Genomic DNA, 24,771 nt, shown 5'->3' on the forward strand with positions numbered 1-24,771 from the left:
CTCATCACATCAAAGCAGAAGTCATTGTCTCTGAAACCCCTCCCTGTTTTTTGTTTGTTTAAGAAATGAGCCGGCGAGAAGGGAAAGGTTAGGGCAGCATGCGTTGCGGATGTGTAAATCGCATTGTCATCCTTGTGGCTGCAGCCACTCTGTTGAGAAACTGCACGTCCCAGAGGGTGCACGGTGTCTAAGGAAGCGGGAGTGAAAGGGTGCCTGGTGGTGCCCCGTGTTCTGAAATGCTGTAAACACAGAAGCCAGAGCTCGTGTGTGGAAAGACACTGACACGCCATGATTTCTCTTGGTTTGTCTGTCTAAGTTAATATTCTTTCTTTTTCATTTTACTTCTTTATGAGATGAGATCTCAGTACATCACTCTGACTGTTTTGGAACTTGCTGTGTAGACCAGACTGGCCCCCAGAACTCACAAAGATTGCCTGCCTCTGCCTCCAGAGTACTGGGATTAAAGACGTGATGCCACTATATCCAGCCAAATTAATCTTAGTTTCTTATTTTTGGTGTGCCCAATGTACATTGTACTCATTTAACGCCCACTCTGCCGTAACTGCCAGTCACTCTATCTCCCACAGGGGCTTCCTCCGTTTTCTCTCCTTACAGAACTGTCTGGAACTTCCCTTGCTGTCCTTGAGACTGGTTTCTTCCTAGACTCCTACATGGCTGTCCCTGTGCTCTTTTGTAACGCTGGGATTTCCATCACCTCTCTCTTAGGTTGCGCGCCCTGATCACCCAGCCTGTCTTTTTCTCAATGGACCATCTAGCATAAACATGAGGACCAGATGGTGTGAGTTTAAGCCTAGCTCTTTGGCTTCTCTAGCTGTGTGACGTTAAGCCACGTAACCTCTTTTTGACTCAGTTTCCCCATCTTAAAAGGTGTTTCTTCTGCGTGTGGTTCAGCTGAAGAGCGAATATCTGTGTGCTAACGCAGGTAAAACACTGGGAGAGTTCCTGCAAACTACTAAGCATTCCAAAGGCAATGCTGCTGTTTATATTACCCTCTCAGTTAGGGGTGGGCGCCCCATCGCCCTCTTTTGGGGGGTTGGCATGTATTTTGCGGTAATCTGCCAAGAAGAGGTCTGTGGGACTTTCTGGGAAGATGCCTTTATTTTGTGTCACATGTGACCTGCTGCCTGGCAGACTTGCTGTTTGGAAATGAAGCTTTGCCTGGCTTTATCAAAGCCTTCAGCAGGCACTGTGCCCTAAGTGTTCCCCTATCTGAATCCTACACTTAAGAACTCATCTCGAAAGGCTCTAGATCAGGAGTCAACCATTCTCTCTAACTTTGGAGATTTTCGTGTGGGTCTTTACAACTATATACTTTAAAAAGTGGCTTATCATTTGGTCTTCAAGCAGTATATATTTAGAAATGTCTGCTTCTTGCCAGCACAGGGAACTGAATGCAGCTCTTTCCCATCAGCCAAAGGATGAGCGGATAGATGTTGCACACCTAGCAGAGGAACATGGGCTGTGACTGGAGGTCTCACTCATTCAGCAAACGTTGAGCCATCTTCTGTGCCCAGCACTGGGTTGCCAGGTCTGAGGGAAGGAGATGTGGCATTGATTCTCCTTTTCCTTCACCAGGTAATCTGATTTGGGTTGTAATATTCAAAATACTCTTACCACAGGGGCACCAAAATTGCAACCCAATGCTGCTTATAAAAGGTCCGTGTTGCTTCTTGGAAGGAGCCTCAGAAAACTCCAGACGATTTCTGAGAGCAGTAGATACATGTCAAGAGCTTTCCCTGTGGTTAGATTCTCTTTCAGTGGGAGACCCAGAATTTAAGCAAACCTCAGTGAGTGACAGACTACAGTACTATGGGTAGGTAAAGAAGAGACTAGGGAAGGGCAGAGGCCGGGCACACCAGAGGAAGGGGGCTGCGAGGGTGCAGATGGCAAGAAAGAGGAACCCCACCCATGTAGCCAGTTCTTACCCTCAGCCACAGGTTTCTAGCACATCTCTTGGCCTTCTCCTGGTGGCACTTTGGGCTTTCTCACTGGAGTCACAATCCTAAGACACTTGTGGGGCTTGGCATTAGACACAGGAGTTGGTATTTTGCTGTCTCAGCAGTCCCTGAGAGAGCGGGAGCACAGGATTGTTATTATCCCTGGAATGAGATGCTAACTGAACAGAGTTAGACCCTGCATCCTTCTGCTGTGGGCTGTGGGCCCTGCTCTGCATGCCTATATGGTTGGAGAGGTGTGTGTGTGCATCTATTTTGCATATATATGCATGTGCCATGTTTAAGGAATATTTCCAATGCTTTAAAAATGGTATTGCAGCATCAGCGGTATGAATCGGGTAGAGTGCTTGCCTAGCATGCTGGAGGCCCTGGTTTCTATTGTGAGCCCTGTAAAATAGAAAGGAAAAAGGGAATAGCAGATGGAGTTTTTGTTTGCATTTTTGGTGTTTTGAGGCTGGGTTTCTCTGTGTAGCCCTGGATGTCCTGGAAGTTCATTCAGTAGACCAGACTGACCTTGAACTCACAGAGGTCCACCTGCTTCTGCCTCCTGAGTGCTGGGCTTAAAGGTATGTACCACCACCATCTGGCTAGAGTTTTAATATAGCAATGTATAATAAGATGAACATTAACTCTCCAAATTCTTGCTTTGACTTGAGGTAACGGTGGAGAGGGGGCAGAAGTGCTTGCTAGCAAGCCTGAAGACCTGAGTTTGATCCTTGGGACCTACATGGTGGAAGAAGAGATTCAACTTCCACAAGTTATCCTCTGACCTCCACATGAATAGTGTGATAGATGGGTACATGCCTGTACCTCACTACACACACACACACATACAAATAGAAACCTTTGAAAAATAATCTTTGCCCTTTGTTGTTGTGTTAAGACAGGGTCTCACTATGTAACTCTGGCTGTCCTGGAACTCACTGTGTAGACCAAACTGTCCTTGAACTTCAAGAGATATACCAGTCTCTGCCTCCTGTGTTCTGGGATTAAAGGTTTGAGCCACCATGCCACGCTTCTTCTGTTGTCTTGTTATATTGGCTATACTGACCTGGTACTTGAACTCATCCTACTGTCTGCCTCCTAAGTGCTGGGATTATACTTGTGGGCCACCATATTTTCTCCTTCCTTCCTTCCTTCCTTCCTTCCTTCCTTCCTTCCTTCCTTCCTTCCTTCCTTCCTTCCTTCCTTCCTTCCTTATCAGAAATGTAATTGTTAGGTCATATGTCTAGAAATGAGCTCAAGCTGGACTATAGAAGGATTTCTGGTGGTTAGATAAAAGCCAACATTCTTCAGGAACTTGTGAAATGACTTCTCCATCCCCTCTCCCCAACTACTCCTTGTAATCCACAGGATTTGTCCACCCCTGCCCTCTGTCTGTTCTCTATCTTTCGCCCCCAACCCCCATGCCCCAGGCTCTAGCTTTTCCTGCCTCCATTGCTCTCTTCCACTTCTAGCCCTGGCCGCCGTCAGTCTGTCTCTCTCTGCTCTGCACTCTTCCAGATGCTTCAGGATAGTCTCTCTTATTCACAGTCAAAACCTTCCTCCTAATGGAGCAGATAGTCGGTGCCCCTTGTCATAAGGCAGGTATAGCCTGAGCCACACAGTTCATTTCTTTAAACACTCCCTCTTCCCACATCTCTCTTTGTTCAGTGGTCTTTCTGCATGTGAACTTGACACTAAGTGTTTGGTTTGGGGGTGAATATGAGTGATATCTCAGAACCTTTTATTAGAATGTTTTATTTTGACATCCACAAGTGTGTCCTGGGTCTATCTTATTGTGGTTTTGAAATGCCCTCATTTTCCACATCAACTGTCTTCTCATGTTTCTTGCATATTTTAAGCTGAAGCTGGTCTGCCAGTCAGTGGTTTGGAGACCTTGCATGCATCTCCCGTAGAAACAGTCCTGCCCTGGTGTGCGTTTTTATCCCAGATTGAGTGTTTCTGTCTGATTCTCGCCATATGGAACTGTGCAAAATGACCATTGGTTAAATAACAATAGAAAGAGGCTTTTGCTTTACCACATCCAGGTAAACCATGCTCCCATGGTTCTCTGCTTAGGTATGGGTGTTGCTGAGCCACGGGTGGCTTCCACACTCATCCTCATTGCTTACTGCTTCTGACCTTGCTTTTCTGAACTTCATCTTCCTCCCTTCCCTCCCTCCTTCCCTCCCTCCCTCCTTTCATTCCTCCCTCTCTCCCTTCCCTTCTTTCCTGATGTAAGGGATGAATCCCAAAGCCTAGAGCATAGTTTTATTGCATTTTGGTTGATAACATTTACCTGCTGAGACCCAAGATTTTTCAGAGCTAAACAGTGGGAAGCTAGTTATGTGACTGCCTTCACCAGAGCTTGTTTCCTTTGTCTTTGGACTCCATAAATATGTCCCTAGTCCCCTTTTGCGTCATTTTCAAGGTAGCGATCATAAATTCAGCCCAAAGTCTGCTGTTGTTTAAGCCGCTCTGCAGGGTTTTCCCTCTCATCTGTTCTATCTTTGTGACGACATCACTCCCGGGGGACCTTTCCTACTGTTCACTGCCTCCCAGTTCTGGGATTCACTCTCAGTTTTAGGACTGCGCTCACTCTCCCTGTTACTGGTGGGGTGTTGGAGCTTATGCATGGGTTCACAGTGGTAAGTGTTTCCTTCTCTGGGATTCCTTTTATTCACTTGGGTCTCCTGGTCATGCTGTCTAAAATCCCGTGTTTTCCCTTGCTGTTCCAAAGGTCACTATCTCTCTGAGGCTCCTACTCTTTCTGTTGACTTTTCTCATTTCGCTAGCATGTCACCAGCGTCCAAAGGTCTGTTTTTCTCTGCTAGGTATTCTGTGTTTTTCGGCTTGTTCTACTAACCTGTTGTTATAGGGTGAACCACCTCGAATGTAGCTCCATCTACTTCATTTTTAATTCACATGCTGAAGGATTCAGTAAAAACTGGTGACAGCCACAGTCCCCTGATGATTTATCCACTTGCTTGTGCCTCCTGTGCTGCCCAGAGCTGCTGGCTGGGTTACCACTGTCTGATTTCTCCCTGTGGCTTCTCAGAGCTTGGACTCAATTTTGAGAGAAGCCTCTGGAGAGCCCACTTTCCAAGGCAGTGAGGTGGGAGTTGCATGTTCCTACATGGGCTGATGTCGGAGCTCAGTGTCATTCCTGCCAAACTCTTTTGGTTAATGTAATCATATCTGTTCAAATCGGTGTAGGGGCGGGGCTTGACTGCTGTAACAGGGGCTGGCAAAGTCACCTTAGGGAAGAGTATAGGACAGTACTATTTCGGCAGCCTTCTGGCAATATAATCTACTTCATACTTTTATTTTTTCCATTTTTCTTGTTTGTTTAAGTAGGGTGTGTGTGCATGTGTGTGTGTGCGCACGCATGCACGTGCACACAAACACACCTGCACAAGTCATGTTACATGTATGAGGTCAGAAGACAACTTGCAGGAGTCATTTTTTTCCTTCCACCAATGTGGTGCCAGAGGTGGTCAGACATGGCCGCGTGTGCTTTGCTCACTGGCCCCACCATGTATTTATTTTGAAGACACCATGTTTCTCTGAGAATCTTAATGATAGTTTTCTTCTCCCTAGAGACCGTTTCCATTGAACACATAAGAAATACTAAGGAAAGAAAAAAAGATATTTAAGTCTTGTTTTCTCCTAGTCTAGATTCCCTAGTAAATAAGCTGTCTTTGCACTGACAACCAGACACTCCAGGGGCTGATAGGGAAAGCAAGTGAGCTGTAGCGGACTTCACAGTTCTGCTTGCCTGGGGCCCTCTGTGTTTTGTTGGGGATCACAGACTTTCCTGGGGCTCTTCTGCAGAGAGGAAACCTTGGCCTTAGCCAGGCTTGAGGTGGAGACCCAACTGTTTTGTAAACAGCTTCCAAATCTTCCTTGAAAAGAGTTCGTACACCAATCCCTGAACCTTTGGAAGATCTCCCAGAGTAAACAGCTCACTCTGTCTCTCTTGTGGGCTAGAACTCTAGGGTCCTCCCTCCTCTCTGCAGAGTTGTTCTTGGCCAGCTCCTTTTTCTTCACCTAAGGTCACCTGTGTCTTCCTTCCCACTCCATTGAGTACCCAGATGCCTCTCCCCTTGGCCTGGGTTTATTTATTTTGTGTTGTGCCGCAGAGAGTGATCATACTGTCCTTATGACACGTCATACTTTTGTCCCCTTTCCTTTACCAACTCTCCTTATTACTGGCAGAGAAAGCCAAGAGTCTGTTTTGAGAGTTTAGTCTTCTGTTTGAGTCACGTGCTCACGACCTCTGTTTTCAGGTTCTCTTCTCCCTTTTCACTGGGGAATTTTTTCGTTCCAGTCTGGAAGCCTTAATAAGCTGTTAGCATAGCATTCATATATATTTCCCTCAAACTTCTGTTCTTCATGGAAATCCCTTTCTCTATGATGTCTTGTTTTCCTGGCTCCCCTCTTTAAGAGAACACTCTATTTGTTGAGATTGGGATGATTAGTGAAAAATTGTACTGAATTGCCATCATTATTTACCATGATGATAAATGGACAGAGTCAAAGGCATTATTAGTTTGTTCTGTTATCCTTCAAGTCAGGTGGCTGTGTACTGCAGACAACATGCATTCACAGTCTGTGTGCTTGTCTGTGTATACCACCACCACTGTGTTGTCTTCACTCGTGTGGGTTTAGTTACTTACAGTCTAACATCCTTCTAAGTCAGCCAAATGACTCCCTTTATCATTAGCATTACATTAGCATAAATTCATTACTCTTCACTATTATTTATATTCCATTAGCATAAATGGCCATTTTCTGAGACAGTCGTGATTTCTCAATGTTTTTACTGATCATTTGGCGACTGTCATTTGTCGTTTTCCTTGTTTTATTTTGTCTTGTTTTTGAGGCCTAGTCTCTCTGTGTAGCCCAGACCCCTTTGCCTCTGTCCCAAGAAGACTGGTATTAAAGGCACTCACTGACCACCGTACCTGACAGTTTTTGAGTTTATATTCATTGAAGTTCAGAGGACCAGAGTGTACACATTCCTTTTCATGGATATCTATGGAGTAGTTTTAGGGTTACAGAAAAATTGCAGAGAAAAATAGATTCCATACTACGCACTATTTCCCCTGTTTTGAAATCTTGTATTAGTATTTGTTTTTAAATGTGTGTGCGTGCATAGGGGTCCTTGTGGAAGACAGAAAAAGGGTGCCATATCCTTTTTAATTATAGTTCCAGGTGGCTGTAGCTGCCTGCCACGGGTGCTGGGACCCAAACTCTGATCCCCCGGAAGAGCATTAAGCGCTCTAAACCACTGAGCTCTCCCACCCCATGTGTGGTGTGTTTGCTGTAACTGACTCCCCGCACCCTTTCCCTCGCGCGTGCCAGGCAAGTGCTGTATGGATGAACTGCACCCTGGCCCTCAGAAACTAACTCCTTATCATTCCGAGGGGTACATACTGTCCCTTAACCACAGTCTCGCGGAGTAATCTCCCTGTCCTCTAACAAGAGGGCCCTGCTTACTCATCCTGCCTCCCGTCTCCCACACCTCTGACAAATATTGATCATATTACTTTCACTACGGTTTTGTCTTTGTGAGAACATCTTGTGCTCGGGACGACATGGTTGTGGTCTTTTACAACTGGCTCTTTTGTCATGCTGGGAAAGCTTCTTGTATCATTCAGTAGTGTTCCGTTGTGTTGAAGTGTTAGCCCTGAGCGAGGCCTTTATGGTATGACAAAGCTTACCATTGTCCAGAAGTGTTCCCGCCCACCACTGTAATCTCCATGACCTTATTAAACTAAGCACACTAAGGAACGAGCCTACCCCTGTATAAACTGTATAGGCTCCCTGCATAAAGCCCCCACACTTTGGAAATTAATCCTGTGGTTTGCCTGCTGTAAAAACTACATCTCTAGTTCTTTATGTGTTTCACCTTTTTTAAAGTCGCTGAGATGTGAACTCATTGCTCTCAGTTGTGGCTGTACCCCAGTATGTTTATGTATCTGCTTATTGAAGGACATCTTGAATATGTCCAAATTTCAGCAATTTTTGTTTGTTTGTTTGTTTTACTTTCTATTTTTAAATTGTTTTATTGAGCTAATTTTGGCAATGTTGCTGAAAATGAAGTCGCAAACGTTCATTTGCAAGCTCTTGCAGCTCGCTCGTGCAGTGCCAGGAACGAGAAACGAGATTGTTGGCTGAATTGTTGCTCCACGTTAAGTTGTGGAAGAAACTGCCCAGCTGCCTGGCCGTACTGTTTTCTGTTCACAAACCTATTTGAGTTGTTTGAATGCAGACTTGAATTTGTAGAGAGCTAGTTTGGAAAGCTCCGCCATTATGAAGCAGTCCTGCACCCCGTCCTCTGTTCTCTTCGTCTAGGGCTCCCCTGGCCCATCTGCCCAGACGCTTTCCGTGTTGTCTCCCCGGTCTCAGAGACCCTGCCAGTGTCTATGATAGTTTTCTTTTTGTTCCTCGGACTGAATGCTGTCACTGAGCTTTTCTTCCGCCTCCCTGGGTCTTTCTTATGGCAGCTCGGTCCTGCTTTTGGACCTCTCGAGTCATTCAAGCGTTGTAATGTGTCAGTTTCGTTTAGTGTAGTGATTCTCAACTTGCGGGTAGCAGCTCTCTGGGGGGGGGGGGGGATGTCAGACAACCCATTCCCAAGAGTCGCCATCAGAAAGCACAGGTATTTTCATTCTGATTCATAACAGTAGCAAAATTACAGTTAGGAAGTGGCAGTGAAAATAATTTTATGGTTGGGGTCACCACAACCTGAGAACCTGTATTAATGGGTCGCAGCATTAGGAAGGTTGAGAACCACTGATTTAGTCCTTATAATGTGTCCATTCTAGATTTCTTTGGGTCCACTTTTAAAAGACTGAATTCTTTTTACTGCCGTTCTCAATTTGGTTACCTATCTTATTATTTTGCTTAATTCTTAAGTTGTTTGAATAGATGCCTAGTGATTATTTAGAGTGTTAAAGCCAGTGCCGGGCCTTCTTTGGGGACAGAATTGACCACTTTTCCTCTATTTGTGGGACAGATTTTTTATTTCTTTGCATGCCTTGGAAATGTTGGTTGCTGTACCTGGACATCTTGTGATATAATGCTGACTCTGGAAATCAGACCTTCAACCCTGTCCTGCCAAGACTTGTTGTCGTTGTTATTGTTTTAAGAGACTGTATTATTGTGGGAAGCCACTCAGGTCTCTAATCAGGTCTGTAATTCCAGAAACGAAGGTTGGAGGATTACAGATTCACAGAAGGCCTTAGCTCCAAAGTGAGATCTTGCCTCAGGAGAAAAAGAAAGTTGAAAAAAGGGAAGCTGTTATTCAGTTAGCCTTGCTAATGACTGGATAGAAGTACTTGTCCTTTTCTCTAAACTAGAACAGGGAAAGGATTACTTAAAGGGCTATTGTTTGTATTTTAAAATTAGTACTAATTTTATTTTTAATTCTGTATATTATGTATTGTTGTAAGTAGGTTGCCTGAAGTCACGGTGGTTTTGAGCCACCTGACATGGGTGCTGGGAACAGAATTCAAGTCCTAGAAGAACGGCAACCATTCTTAACCACTGAGCCATCTCTCAAGCCCCTATTGTTGATCGGTTAGTGGTAGAAACTTTAAGATCAGTGATTGGGGGAAATTGCGGTGAGCGGCTTACTTAACTGTGAGGTTGTTAATATGTCAGTGAACACAGGGAGTCTCCAATTAGATTAGACTGTTGAAGTGTTCCCTAGCACTTGTTTCGGGAGTGCTGTTGGAGGGTCTTTTAGAAAGCTTAACCTGTCCTAGATCCTTGGTTTGAGGCTTGGGGCGGCGGTGGGGGGGGGGGGGGGGAGGCAGAGGAACCAAGTTTAACCTGAATCACAAACATAGCATTAGCAAAAGAAGTAAGATTAGAGACCTTAGTAGGGTCCGGGTTTGAGGGTAAACATACTAGAATGGTTGCTTTCTGCGGGTGTGCATACTACAAACACACCATCAGCACCCCTTCACTCTCTTCCCCTTCCATTTTACAGACTGTTGGAAAGCCTGCTGGGACATGTCATCAGTGCTGGATGCCTGGTGCGCGACAGAAACTTGGCAGCAGGGCAGCTCTGAGCGAATGCAGGATGTCACCAGGAATCAGGTCCCCGAGTCCAGACTTCCTGGGATTCTAAATGGTAAAAAGTCTGAATGTTTTCCTTAATGCCATCCTATTTATTTTTCACTTTGTCTTATTAGTATTAACAAATTATTTCCTAATGAACTATGTTAAAAGTACAGTCGTTTATTCTGGTGTCAAACACGTACTTCAAGCCTGGCATGGTAGTCTGTGCCTGCAGTCTCAGCAAGTACTGGGAAGCTGAAGCCGCAGGGGCTCATCAGTAGTTCAAGGCCAACCTGGCCTACAAAAAACAACAGAAACACTCTGTCCTACACACACACACACACACACACACACACACACATCCAAAAATTGTTTCAGATCTGGTGTGGATAATCAGAGTATTAGTTCCATACCAACTGCCATGTCACAAAACTGTTCTTGTTTGTGGGGGTTTGTTCTGGTATTGTTGGTTGGCCTGGAACTCACATACATCCAATTACCTCTGGTTCCTGAGTGCTGGGATTAGAGGCTTTCAAACACTGAGCTTACAGAATTGTTCCTAATAAACAAAATAAAAACACCGGGAGCTGGAGAGATGGCTTGGTGGTTAAGAACACTTGCTGCTTTTGCAAAGGTCCCATGTTTGGTTCCCAACACACACATTGGGTGTCTCATAACTGCGTGTGTTAACTCCAGTTTAGGAACTCTTTGGTCATTGTGGGTACCTGCACTCGTGTGGGCATGCTGCCCTCATAAAAACATAACTAAAAATAAAATCTTACAGAAAATGTAAAAAGGCCGGGGAGTTAGCACCATCAGGCAAGAACTTGCTTTGTAAGCCTAAGAACCTAAGTTCAATCCCCCCAAAAACAAAGTTGGTGTGGTTGCATAGGTTGTTGTCTCAGCGCTAAGGAGTCGAATAAAGTCAGGTCCCCGGGGCTCAGTGGCCAGCCAGCCTAATACCCTTGGTGATCTATGGGCCTGTGAGAGACCCTGCTGCAGAAAAACATGGCAAAGAGCAACTGAGAAACAATAGTTACCACGTGTCTACAGGCATGTAAAACTCACCCTGCCCCCAAGTGTGTGTGCCTGTACACACACACACACACACACACACACACAATATTTGAATGTTTATAAGCACTTTATATACTAAAAATCGGTTAGGTTCTTGACATTTGAGTTTAGACAATCGATAGAAGTGGGGTTTTGTTGTTGTTGTTGTTCTAATTTTGAGACACATAGCCTCAAATTTACTCTGTGTTCAGAGATAATCTTGAACTTCTGATCCCTCTGCCTCTACCTGCATGTTGGGGTTATGGATATGCTATCTGCCTGATAATATGTGGTGCTGGCCACTGAAACTAGGGTTTCTCGCATGCTAAGCAAGCGTCCTACCAACTGAATTACGCTCCCAGCCCACATATTGTTTTTCTAAAGATTTCTAGCCAGTGTAGGAGACGCAAAGCTGTCTTGTTTATTGAACATATTATCGCTGAGGAGCTGCACATAGGGGTTCACCCAACAGCCACCAGTCTGGCTGCTGTTCAGCTAAGCCTTTCCAGTCCACTTGCTTCCAGAATCTTCCAGAATCTTCACTATTGTTTTTATACTTATCTCTAAATGAGTCATAGTCCTTAATCAGCAAAAAGCAGAATGGATCCAGCGCTTGCACGTCTCCTGGCTGCTCAGGAGGAGCTCGGTATTGATATTAAGATTATTAAGATAGAGGTGTTAGTTTTAGAACTGGCAGGGTAGTGACACTCCTGGCGTGTGGATAGTTCAGTAATTACAGTCACGCTCTTCCTCTGTGTTCTTGTACTTCTGTATACCTGAAGGTCAGATTGTCCATTTTTCTGAGACAGTCTCGCTTTAGCCATGGCTTTCCTGGAACCCACTACACAAACCCGGCTTGCCTCTGCCTCCTGAGTGCCGAGATTAAAGACTTGTGCCACCACATTGAGCCTCCGCTGTTTATTGTAGGATATTTTAGCACATCCTGAATTGGGTTTGGTTTGATTTTTTTTTTTTTAAATCCCAGCATCCTGCATTAATATGAGAACAATGGGTCTTTTTGGAGCAATCTTAAGGCAGTCTTGTTTTGTTTGAAGCCGCTGGCCTCGTAGCACAGGAGAGCGTTTTGAGCTTGAGTATTCTGTGAACAGTCCCACTTACTATGTCTTTCGCTCCTTTTTAGCACTGTCCTGTCTAGTGACATCTTGTCCTACTGATAAACTGGCAACTCATCTGGCCACAACCGAGGGAAACTTAAGGAAATACCATTGGCAGCCAAGGCCTAGAAGATTGCCCCATCTCGAAGGGAAGTCTCTGACTGTCATTTGAAATGCTGAGAAATTTGTTTCGGAGGAGACTTTTGTCTTATCCTACAAAATACTACTTCGCGGCGCTCGTCTTCTCTTTAGTCATCTTCTCTGTCCTAAGAATTCATCAGAAGCCTGAATTTGCTAGCATCAGACACTTGGAGCTTGCTGGAGATGATGCTAATAGCAACATTAATTGCACCAAAGTTTTACAGAGTGACCCCGATGAAATCCAGAAGGCAAGGCTTGAGTCACTAACAGTGAAATTCAGGAAGCGCCCACGGTGGACACCGCATGACTATATAAACATGACCCGCGACTGTGCCTATTTCATCTGGATGCGCAAATATATTGTAGAGCCCCTGAGTAAGGAGGAGGTAGACTTTCCAATCGCGTATTCCATAGTGGTTCATCACAAGATTGAAATGCTTGAGAGGCTCCTGAGGGCCATCTATATGCCTCAGAATTTTTATTGCATTCACGTGGACAAAAAAGCAGAGGAGCCCTTTTTAGCTGCGGTAACGGGCATTGCGTCCTGCTTGAAGAATGTCTTTGTGGCCAGCCAGCTGGAGAACGTCGTCTATGCGTCCTGGAGTCGGGTTCAGGCTGACCTCAACTGCATGAAGGACCTGTACAGCATGAGTGCAAACTGGAAGTACTTGATCAACCTCTGCGGTATGGACTTCCCTATTAAAACCAACCTGGAAATTGTCAGGAAGCTCAAGTCATTCCTGGGCGAAAACAGCCTGGAAACCGAGAAGATGCCTCCCAACAAGGAGGAAAGGTGGAAGAAGCGACACACCGTTGTCGACGGGAAGCTGACGAACACGGGGGTGGCCAAAGCGCAGCCGCCGCTCACAACTCCTCTTTTCTCAGGCAGTGCCTACTTTGTGGTCAGTAGGGAATATGTAGGCTTTGTGCTAGAAAATGAGAACATCCAAAAGTTCATGGAGTGGGCACAGGACACGTATAGCCCGGATGAGTACCTCTGGGCCACCATCCAAAGGATCCCTGAAGTCCCTGGTTCTCTCCCGGCAAGCCATAAGTATGACTTGTCCGACATGAATGCTGTCGCTAGGTTTGTCAAGTGGCAGTACTTTGAAGGGGATGTTTCCAAAGGCGCTCCTTACCCACCGTGCAGTGGAGTCCACGTGCGCTCCGTGTGCGTTTTCGGAGCTGGTGACTTGAGCTGGATGCTTCGCAAACACCACTTCTTCGCCAATAAGTTTGACATTGATGTTGACCCCTTTGCCATCCAGTGTTTGGATGAGCATCTGAGGCGTAAAGCCCTGGAGACCTTAGAACACTGAGTGCTGTCAGGAATCCCGGGGAGAATAAGGATACACTCAGCGTTCCCCTCATCCGCTTCCTTTGTCTCATTTGGGGTCCTCCTTGGGGTGATGATTTTTAAGTCTGTGTCCGAGAAGCTGCATGAATTGTGTAGGATCCAGGTACAAGAGAGGATGACACAGTCAGTGTTCTGGAGTCAAAATGAGGAGAGAGTGAGGATAGATGGAGGCTGGGGAAGATTTTATGGACAGAGGGGACTCAGGTGACTGGGAAAGAGGCCAAAGACACAATCAGCCTCCCCAACTAATCAAAGAAGCCAGGTACTTGATCCAAAGGAGATTTGATTTGTGCCAAAATTCTCTTGAGAATTTTAAACACGGTAATTTTCTTGACGTGAATAAGTTTGTGGCGGCAACCAATCACAAAGATATGTTTACCTTGTACAGTTTTTGGAACAGACATTCAGTTTTACTATTAAGTTTTCCTTGTAAGGAATCTCCTTTGTGCTGTGACTCTTTGGGGTGGTGCCTCTGTGTCGTCTCAGGGGTTTAAAATATGCTCAGCATGAATATCTCTGTCTTTGTTTTTGCTTACAACCATACATACGTGTTTCCAAAAACAGGGGGAAAGGGTAATTTCTAGCTCACCGGTTTCTATAATTTCTTTTAAGTTATTAGAAGATTCTAGGAGCCAGCTGGGTGTGAACCTGTGAAGCAGGAGGATTGTTTAAGCTCAAGTGATTATATAGGTTTCTGTGGTTCTGACTCTTATCTCAAATGAAATTTTGTTTTCTCCCCATCTTAATATTATTTAGCTATTTCTAAACTGTTCGGCCAGCATTCTGATGACTCTCCTTGTCATTTACGTTAGATTTTAAGCAGGAATCAACACCGTGTACTTTTAGTTCTACAATGTAGTCCACTTTAATAATCCATGAGAAAAACCATACCAGACAACTTTAAGGCATTCAACTGAGAAAGTATGTTTTCTGCCTCAAAGCTAGTCTTTTATTGGCAGTTCTTGTCATCAGAAAAGGCAGGGATCGGTAGATAAGCAGGGTTTTGTCTTGGATCAATAGAAACACGTTTGCTGCGAAACTGCAGCACCAATGGTCCCAGCGGTGGGTGTTGTGTGCCCTCGATGCTGGTTCCGGCTTCTTTCTTTAGTTTGTACCCAGGCTTTGTCGAATGCCTCTTTACGGGGACAGGCTTCTTTACCTATGAGGCAGGGCATCTTTTGGATCTCAAGTCAGGGATGCCTGGTGACGTAAAATCTGTGTGAGCAGCTGTAGCCGTACTGTAAGCAGCTTTTCTGTTTTGAAAACTGAAGGTAAAAGCAGCGAGCGGGTCCAGTGACCCTGACCCGAGGTCGCCAGCCGTTGACACACACAGCCCCATTTGCTTTGCATTGGATGAACTCTAGAACTTTGCAAAACTGGAAATAACATTTAAGAAAGAAATTACAAGTATTTTTTATTTTTTTTGAGAATCAGGTATTTCGAGTTATTCCTCTAAACACTCAGCGTCGTACAACTGCATTTAGTTCAGAATTAAATGGCAAGTTTGAGGGTCTCCTTTTTTCCCACTGTAGGAGTAAGACTAGGATTCTAGGGTTCCAGAGCCCCGCATTAATGCTGTGAAGTCTCCACACCTCGTGATACCTCACGTCCCGGCACCGCGCCCGCCGAGCTGTCTGATGTTGCCGTGTCCCGATGTCCCATGCGGGGCTCCTGCGGTGTCTGTTTATTGGCACTCAATGAATTTTGTTTTAAAATTTTCCATTATGACTTAAAGCAAAACAAAATTCATACAGTGGGGATAAATAATTCGAAGAACTTAAAAGGAAACTTGGAAATGACACCGTAAGACATTTCAGAAGAGCACAATGCCACTTTGCCTTATTTAAGTCATTTCGTATGTTAGTAAACACTAATTTTAATGCAGTCATTAAGGTCTTTTATAGAAAACTTCTAAGAATCACATTCACAAATAAAATAAAGTCAATCAAGATTTATGTGTCATTTGTTAAAAGTAAGTTAATTTAAAAAGATTTTACATTATTTTATAGGCAACTGCCTAGGTTCTTTGAAGCCCAAGGTTAAAAAAAAGAAAACTTGTTTGCCTTGAAAACTGGGAACATTATTATATCTAGACATGTGCTTGCTCACTCATCTAGTAGGGGTCATTGAGGTGAATTTATTTCCTCTTCATGTGATTTGGATTGGAAGAGGCTGTTTTAGTAGTCCATGTGTAGAACTGATGGAACTGGATGTTTTTAGCTGTTTAAATAATCATCATTATGAATTATAAAATGCAAGACTATTTATGGTTTTACTTTTTTCAATGAATCAGTCGTATCACCATTAAAATCAGTCATTCAGCAACCAGTGCAGTCTGCATGAATTATTCCTTCTTCGTTCTGCCCATCGCAAGAAAGTTGGTTCTCATATTTGTCAGTAGTGATTGAAAAATGAAGGCAGAGATGTCTGAAATTACTGAAGTAGAAATGTCTGAGAGGAATATAAGTGACCAGAGAAAATTACATTACAAAGTAAGATTAAAGGCTAGGTGTGGTGGCGAGCTCCAGAGGCAGGGGGATCACTGTAAACTTGCGACAAGCCTGCTTTCTATAGCTAGTTCCGGGCCAACCAGGGCTGTACAATAAGACCCTGTCTCCCTCCTTCCCCCAAAAAGAGACAGGTCGTGCACAAAGGTGAAGGTGGGGAAGTGAGAAGCACGCTGTGAGCGCATTCCTGGATGTTGGACCCACTTCAGTTTGTGCCTGTGGTGGAGAGTCTAGATTATCACAGACTACTCTGCAGCCATAAAGCTCTGGCACGTTAGCCTGCCTGGGATATGTGAGATCCTTGATTTGATTCCCAGCACCATAAAATCTTTTACAAGTTTACAAAATATTCAGGTACTGAGAGATCTGAAATCCATCCCTTTTGCTATTTGCCAGAACAAATTTCATCTAAAATGTGACTGCGAGCACCCAGAAGCCATGCACAGGTCAGGCTTGATGGCATCCCGGTTACAAGCTCAGTATCTGGGGAGGAGACTCCTTTTTTTCCCCTCAGTTGTGCCTCCTGCATTTATAGCTCAGCAAGCGGCAGGGTCTAGACGTTCGTAGATGAACCGGATTCTGGAAAGTAGCAAGACTTGTTAGTAGATTGCACAGCTTTCTCCAAACCTGGCTATAAAGATTTTATTGTCATTGACTTTTTTGTGTGTGCTGGGGATCAAATCAAGGCCCTCGTACCTGCAGGCAGGCTGAGGTGTCAGAGAGCTGCTCCTCCCATTCTAGCTCAGACAAGTGACTTGATTGACCAGTGACTTGAGAACGGTCTCACAGTTTATGACAAATTGGCATCAAACCCCTGGTCATCCTGCCCCAATCCCTCAGTTTTGGCATAGTCAGGTGACATCATGCCTAGTTCAGATTTTTTTTTCTTTTAAGTATTTTTTGTTCGTGCGTGTGTGCATCTTCGTGAGCCTCCAGGAGAAGAAACCATTGAATTGCCTGGAAGCTGCAATTCCCAGTGGTTGGGAACTGTTCCATGTGGGTGCCGGTGATCAAACCCAGTCCTCTGGAAGAGCAGCCAGTGTTCTTAACTGTTGAGCCATCATCCTTTTCTTCAGTACCTAAATTTCATTTTTTTTTAAAATGAGTGCATGCGTAAAAAAAAAAGAGAAGAAAATAAAAAATTTTTAAAAATTTAAAAAAAAAAAAAAAATAAAATGAGTGCATGCACGTTCATGCGAGTGTGTGTGTGTGTAGAAACTATAGGATGAACTCAGGTGTCATTCTCAGGAATGCTATCCACCCTCATTTGAGAAAGGGTCTCTCACTGACCTGGAGTTTACAGGTAGCTTAGTCTGGCTGGCCCCCAGGTCCTGGAGATCTTGTCTCCCTCCCCAGTGCTGGGGTTGCAAAAAGGTTCCGTCGTGCCTAGCATTTTCACATGGCTTATTGGATTCAAACTCAGGCCCATGTGTTTTCTACCAACTATATCCCTAGCCCCAATGCTTTCTTTTAACAAGCATATGCTAACTCAAACTAGATTAAACCAAGATTTAACTTTCAGGTATCAAATTGGCAATGTTAGTGCTAGTAAACATTTCAGTGTGTTCATCCTCAGTACTTAAAAGACTATCTGAGGAAAATTGCATATAATGTGATCTTCTAAAAGAAAGGGCATTGAATGGAAAGAAGTGGTTGGAGTTCCCCCCAAACTGTACCTTTTGAGTCATTCCCTCCAGCTCCATAAAATTGTTGGCTGTCAAATCTGAATTTGGAGCCTTTTCCTCATGGTTTGCCTGAGGGAATCTTTGTCCCTCTACCTTGAAAGATTCCTCAGGCAGAGGCCCCTGCTGCCTTTGCTACTCTTCCCCAGGAAACGATTTAGAGTTAAGTCATGGTGGGATTTGGCAGTGTTTTTTAAGGCTTTATTCTTAGCTAACTATGAGATTTCTTTGTTGTATAGGTCAATTAAAGCAATTTCTAGAAGTAGCCAGATGAGTGATGCATTTGCCATTGGGGAAGAAAGTGTTGGCTAGTGATATTACTTTATGGATGAGCCATGTATACACACCTCGCTAATGTGGGCCATTGTCAGTCTGTCTTCAAGATCCCAGAGTGCTTAGGTTGGTGCTGATTTTGCCTTTGGCACCTTAAAATGTTTATCTGTGGGTTGGGGAAGTGATCCAGAAGTTAGGCACAATTGTCCTTCAGAGGACAAGAGTGATTCCCAGCACCCAAGTCAGTGACTCACACTGCAACATTAGAAGAACCACACCACCAGAGCCACGTGGAGACTGAAAGATAGAGCTTTATCTAGGGGAACGAACTTTCGGGCTGTCCGCAAGAGAAGGAAGAACAGCCCTGCTAAAGGGAATCTTTATAGGTTTTCATTGGAGTTTTATAGGTTGATTTTAGTTGAGCAGGAGACCGCAAAGGGGAAAGGAACGGCAGCAGGCAAAAGGGACTTCTGTAAGCAAATTTTATTAGGAAGGCCCCTGGCTCTTAGAATAGCAGAAGGCTGTTCTTCTGAGATAAGGGATCAGCAGACTTACAAGATGTGCAAAATATCCAGAGGGGTTGGTTCCCACAAAAGTGTTTGTCTTGCTATCTTAGATGACTCCATCTTGTGCTAGCCCAACCGCATACTGTAACTCCAGCTCCAGGAGAATCTGACACGCTTTTCTGCTTCCCCCTACCCATGGCATTTGTTCATACAAACAAATAAAAACAAATCTTTAATACACACACGCACACATATGGCGCTTTTTTTGTATCAGGTATTTCATGATGTGCTTCCTGCCAGTGAGGGAAATATGTTTGCTTTTTGGGGAACTGGAAATACTCATCTTCCCACACTGGGGGTAACTGATGAACAGCATTGGTGCGGAAGATCTTGACTGACTAGAGAACTGTGTGCAGAAGGATTCCCTACCTTTAAGATTAGCTAACAGAAACCAATGTGATTTTAAAAGGCCATTGAAAAACATTCTGAACATTAACTCTGCTGGCTTAAATATTGCTAAGTATTTATAATTTGTTTATTTAATATTTTGTTTTATTTATTTGTCTTTAGACAGATTAGAAAACTCCCCGGCCTGTGACGATTTAAAAGAAATGCTTTCTCGTTAGAGGAATTTTCCCTACCCCTCCACTCAGAGAAGAACACCCATTTTAAAATGTTCCTTGAAGCCCATCTTGTCTATCAACCGACGGTTAGCAGGCACTAGTTTACTGCATGTTCTGCACACCTGGCGGGTAATATTACTTCCTTTCTTGGCATAATCACTGTAGCATACTGGGTACAGCTTGCAAAGGGGTTAGATAGGCATAACTCAAAGGGCATCTATTGTTTTCAAACAAAAAAGTCTTCTGTTTCAGCCACACCTGTCCTTCCAACCCACGCTCTGCTGAGGAGCGCACTTCTTGGACGGAGGCTTGTATGCAAGGCTCTTCCACAAAACACCACTAGCTAGCCCTTCCCTTCCTTTCTTCCTTCCCTCCTTATAATTTTTCTTTCTTTCAGGAGCAAATGCAGTGAGAAATTACAGGAATAGAAACAAGTAGTTCATTCATTGTGGAGCTGTTGGAACGATCCCTTAAAGAGTTTGCGGAGACAGGAGAGAAAAAGGAAAAAGCACGGTGAATTTGAAAATACGATTCCTCTGTGTGTGTGTGTGTGTGTGTGTGTGTGTGTGTGTGTGTGTCTGTCTGTCTGTCTGTCTGTCTGTCTGTCTCTCTCTCTCTCTCTCTCTCTCTCTCTCTGTGTATGTGTGTGTGTATACTTATGTGTTTGCTAGTAGAGGCCAGAGGTCAGGTGCCCTCCACAACCACTCTTCACCTTGCTGTCTCTAACAGGATCTCTCACTGAACCTGAAGCTAGCTGTTTTTCTTAGACTGCTCAGCTAGTCCCAGGTACCTGTCTGTCTCTGTCACCCTCTCCCCAAGCCCCAGTACTGGGGTTCCTGGTTTTTAAATGGATAAAAACTTGGTTCTTATGCATGTGTCCAAACAGCACTTTACCTGCCAAACCATGGCTAGCTTTGGGAGAGAGGGGACAGGAGAGTTAGGAAGCTATCAAGAGAATGAATCGTCCTGATACATTTTCTTCTAATACTTGATGGAAGCATATAAAGATGGAGAAGGAGGTGTCCCTACATAAAATACATGAAAAGTTTCAGGCCCCAGTTCCAGGGCAACCTGTGTTTATCTGTATTCTTTAGTAATAGCAGCATGTCCAGGAAATGGAGAGAATAGGGGATTTATGTTAGCCTGAGTCCTGTTAGGCTGGGTTTTGTGTTTCTAAATCAATTGACAGTTGCAGGGATTTGTCAAGGAATGTGGGGAGTGAAGAAACCTGTTGCAAAGACTTCTGGCTTCCAGGCCATAAAAGGTAGGTGGGCCTACAGAAAAGCTTGAAGCAAAAAGAAGGGATTAGCTAGTTGTTTCCAGGCTGTTGAGGTATAATTGACAAGCAAAAATTATATGTCATTAAAGAGTATAGCAGGATGTTTTGATAGATGCTCACACTACTAAGAGATTACCACAATCAAGTTAATTAGAATATTCATCATACCTTACAGCTGCCTTTGTATGGTGGAAACACTCCTAGGATTTAAGATTTACTCCTCGGAACCACAGAGATGGCTCAGTCAATAAAGATACTGGCTGCCAAACCTAATGACCTGAGTTCAGTCCCCGGGACTCACAGGGTAGGAGAGAATTGGCTTTAGCAAGTTAGTCCTCCGACCCCTACACACTCACAGTGTCACAAACAATGAATAATAAACGTGTGTGTGTCTGTGTGTGTGAGAGAGATAGAGAGACCTATTCTTATTAAATTTGAAGTACACAGTACAGCAGTAACCAGAGTTACTCTGTACTTCTTACTACAAGTTTCTACCTTTGGAACTAAATCCCCTCTGATTTTTTCCCTACTCTCACAACTCCTACAATCAACTTTCTGTTGTTTCCATGAGGCTGATTATTTAGGCTGTACTTGCAAAGAGGCTGGGAATTGTTTGTCCTGTGCCTGGCCTCTTTCCCTCAGTGTAGTGCCCCTGACTTTATCCACAGGGCTACAACAGCGCTTTCCTTCTCTTTTTGTGTCTGAATAGTAGCACCATCCTCACCCATTCTATTCATCCTCTTACCTGTCAATGGATACTTATTGTTTGGTTTAATCTTAAGAAAAGCTGCTCCACTGACTCAATTCTAATTAAACCAGATTAGACCAAATTAAATGCCCATGTTTAATAAATGCAGCACTCTCGGGTGGACCATGACAGCATGGCTGGGAGAGGAGTCCACGCAAACCCTGGAGACCATATGTTCCTTCACCCACCCACCCCCACCCCCAGCATAAGCCTAAATAGACTGTGGGAGTGGTCCTGACCCTCCCCGGGGAGGGTTCAGCTTGGCTGGCTAGGAGTTGGAGTCCCGACCAACACAACTCCCAGGGCCAGGGGCTGGGGTGACGCTTCCAATCATTCACTTATAAATCAGAAAGTTCCAACAAACCGAATATAGCCATCTACCACTTTGACAGTCCAGTGAGAGAGATGAGAGGTCATAAGGAAGAGAAGAATTTATTCAGCATGACCTGAATGGACATTAACATGAACCAATGTTGAGTCCCATCCTAAGTCCTATCTTTCATGTATCAATAAAGCTTCAGGATTTTATAGCAGAAAGAAAAAAGCAGTGGACTAAGTATGTGCACAGCCAAATGATCTTGTCTGAACAGTGTTCCGGTTGATCATGCTCTCAGGTTCCATTTGGAGATCTACCTGGCACCAGAGAAGTCACTTTTTCTTGAGTAGAGCAATTCAATTGTGATCCCAAGATGATTGCTTCTGCCTGGGGATAGTCTCTTCCAGCTATCAAGCACAGACTGCAGGGTTGTGTGACTCCTGGAATTTGAGATAAGTTGGGAAGGACTCAGGGAAGAACAACTCTGGGATAGGAACAATGACTGGTTGTTCCTTTGAGAGGAGCAAAGGACAGTTTCAAAACAGCCTCAGCTGTTGTGAGTGTGACTGCAATTGCTGAGAGTCTGGGGGTTTCACCACGGCAGATTTCAGTCTCTTAGAAGGATATCTACCAGTTGGGATTTTTAACTCTTGTAATTCCTATGTTGACCACTCTCACTAAAGGCATAGAAGAGGTCTCTTTGATCCTTGATGCTACTAGCACTTAACATTGACTGGTGTTTGTTATTTTCCAGCAAATGTGTGATTTGCACTTCTTTGGCAATTTGTGAAATCATGTACCTTTTCATATATCCATTGGCTATTAGTGTGTCTACTCAAGTCTGTCCTTTATTATTTTTTACTGCTAAAATGTATGAGTTGCTAGGGTTAGGGAAATGACTGAATTAATAAAGTGCCTGCCTTGCAATCATGAAGACCTGACTTTGGATCTCTAGCATTTTGGGAAAAGCAGAGCACCATAGTGCACTTCTGTAACTTCAGTGCTATTGAGGGAAGGAGGAAGCAAACTCGTGGAACTCATTGACCAGCTAATCTGCTGCACTGGTGCACATACCTTCAGTGAGACACTTTGTCTCAAGACAACAACTTCTGGCTTACACAGTGTAGGAGGTTCTTCTGTTTGTGTGTTGTTTTCACTGGTTGAATAAAGAGACTGCCTTGACCTTTTGATAGGGCAAGTGTAGAGTAGACAGAACAGAATGCTGGGAAGAAGGGAAATGTGGCAGACACCATGATTCTCCTGCCTGAGACAGACGCTGGTTAGAATCTTTCCTGGTAAGCCACAACCTTGTGGTGATATACAGATTAGAAATGGGTTAAACTAATATGAGAGAGTTAGTCAGTAAGAGGCTAGAACTAATGGGCCAGGAAGTAATTTAATTAATACAATTTCCGGACGGTTTTTTTGGGTGTAAGCTAGCCGGGCGGCTGGGAGTCGGGCAGCTGGGACGTAAAACAGCCCGCGCCTCCTACTACAACTGCACATATGCAAGCATAAACACACAATACCACAAAAATGATATATGAGAAATAGAGAGGTAACTCAGCAGGTAAAAATCCAAACATTGAGAGAAGATGGGAGATGGAGATCAGAGGCTCCCACGTCGACTAGCTTGGAATATTCAGCATGGCAGAAACAAGCGACATCCTGCCTCAACAAAGTGGAAGGCAAGAAACAGCTTCTACAAGCTGCTCTCTTACCTCCATATGTGTGCTGTGGCGCATGTGTACTCACCACTGCCTACACACAAACAGGTCAGTATTGTAAGAAGTACATTTTTTCCTTGGGGCTGGAGAGATGGCTCAGTGGGTTGAAGTGTTTTGTTTTTGTTCTCCATATTTTGGGGATTAAATTTTTATGACTTAGTAATTATCATTTTATAATTCATAACATGTTAACATTACACATTGATAGACTCTTTTGCACAATATATATAATTAATCTTATTTTGCTGTATAATGTCACCAAGACCAATATCAAAGAAATTTCTCCCTATATTTTCTCCTAAGGCACTTGTATTTTCATGTGTTGTACTTGCTAATTTGACTTGATTTTGTAAATGGTGAAAGATGAGGGTCCAGTTTTGTGGTGGTTTGAAAGAAAATAACCTCCCCAAGGGAGTGGCACTATGAGGAGTGTCGTCTTGTGAGAGGAAGAGTGACACTGTGGGGGTGGACTTTGAGGTCTCTTTTGCTCAAGCTTCCCTCGGTGTGACAGTCAGTCAACTTCCTGTTGCCTGCAATATATAGCGCTCGCAACTTCAGCACCATGTCTGCCTGCAAGCCATCATGATGTTTAAGCCTCTGAAAGTGTAGGCAAGCCACCCCCAATCAAATGTTTTCTTTATAAGAGTTGCTGTGGTCATGGTGTCTCTTTACAACAATAAAAACCGAAGACAGGCTTGATTTCTGTGAATATGGACATACAGTTTCCCAAGATTATTTGTTGAAGAGATTTTCTTTTCTGTATTATAAATTGTTGGTGACTTGTCTCACTCTCTTTGAGACATGTACTTACTGTATAGCACGGTCTGCTCTTGCCTTCCCTATGTAGACCAGGCTGACCTCAAACTCACAGAGATTCACCTACCTCTTGAGTGCTAGGATCAAAGGCATATGTGATCATGCCTTGTAACGAGTCTTTCTCTGTTCTGTCAGCTAGCTCCCAAATAACAACATAGAGACTTATTGTTAATTATAAAAGCTTGGCCTTTAGCTTAGGCATGACTTTTTTGTTTTGTTTTGTTTCATTTTTTCAAGACAGGGTTTCTATGTGTTGCCCTGGCTGTCCTAGGACTAGCTTTGTACACCAGTTTGGCCTCAAACTCACAAAGATCCTCCTGCCTCTGCCTCCTGAGTACTGGGATTAAAGGCATGCACCACCACTGCCCAGATGCTTAGGCATGGTTTTAACCAGTTCTTTTTTTATATATACTTTTTTATTGATATTTATTGAGCTCTACATTTTTCTCTGCTCCCCTCCCTGCCTTTCTCCTTCCCCATTCAACCCTCCCCCAAGGTTCCCAATTTACTCAGGAGATCTTGTCTTTTCATACTTTCTACTTCCCATGTAGATTAGATCTATGTAAGTCTCTCTTAGTGTCCGCATTGTTGTCT

The 24,771-nt window shown here is 44.0% G+C and overlaps 1 protein-coding gene across 3 annotated transcripts in view; it reads left to right on the forward strand.

Moving 5' to 3' along the window:
* Gcnt1 (glucosaminyl (N-acetyl) transferase 1) overlaps positions 1-15,754 on the forward strand; it is a 31,478-nt gene extending 15,724 nt beyond the window's left edge. For all 3 annotated transcript variants that reach the window (XM_087908044.1, XM_087908045.1, XM_087908046.1), the window contains exons 2-3: positions 9,961-10,104; positions 12,229-15,754. In XM_087908044.1, coding sequence (XP_087764170.1) covers positions 12,376-13,662 — 1,287 coding nt within the window. In that variant the 5' untranslated portion in view covers positions 9,961-10,104; positions 12,229-12,375 and the 3' untranslated portion in view covers positions 13,663-15,754. The remainder of the gene's footprint in view (positions 1-9,960; positions 10,105-12,228) is intronic.
* The last annotated feature ends 9,017 nt before the right edge of the window (positions 15,755-24,771 follow it).

This window comes from Myodes glareolus, chromosome 7 (assembly GCF_982192425.1).
Source record: "Myodes glareolus chromosome 7, mMyoGla1.1, whole genome shotgun sequence".
Lineage (NCBI taxonomy): Eukaryota > Metazoa > Chordata > Mammalia > Rodentia > Cricetidae > Myodes > Myodes glareolus.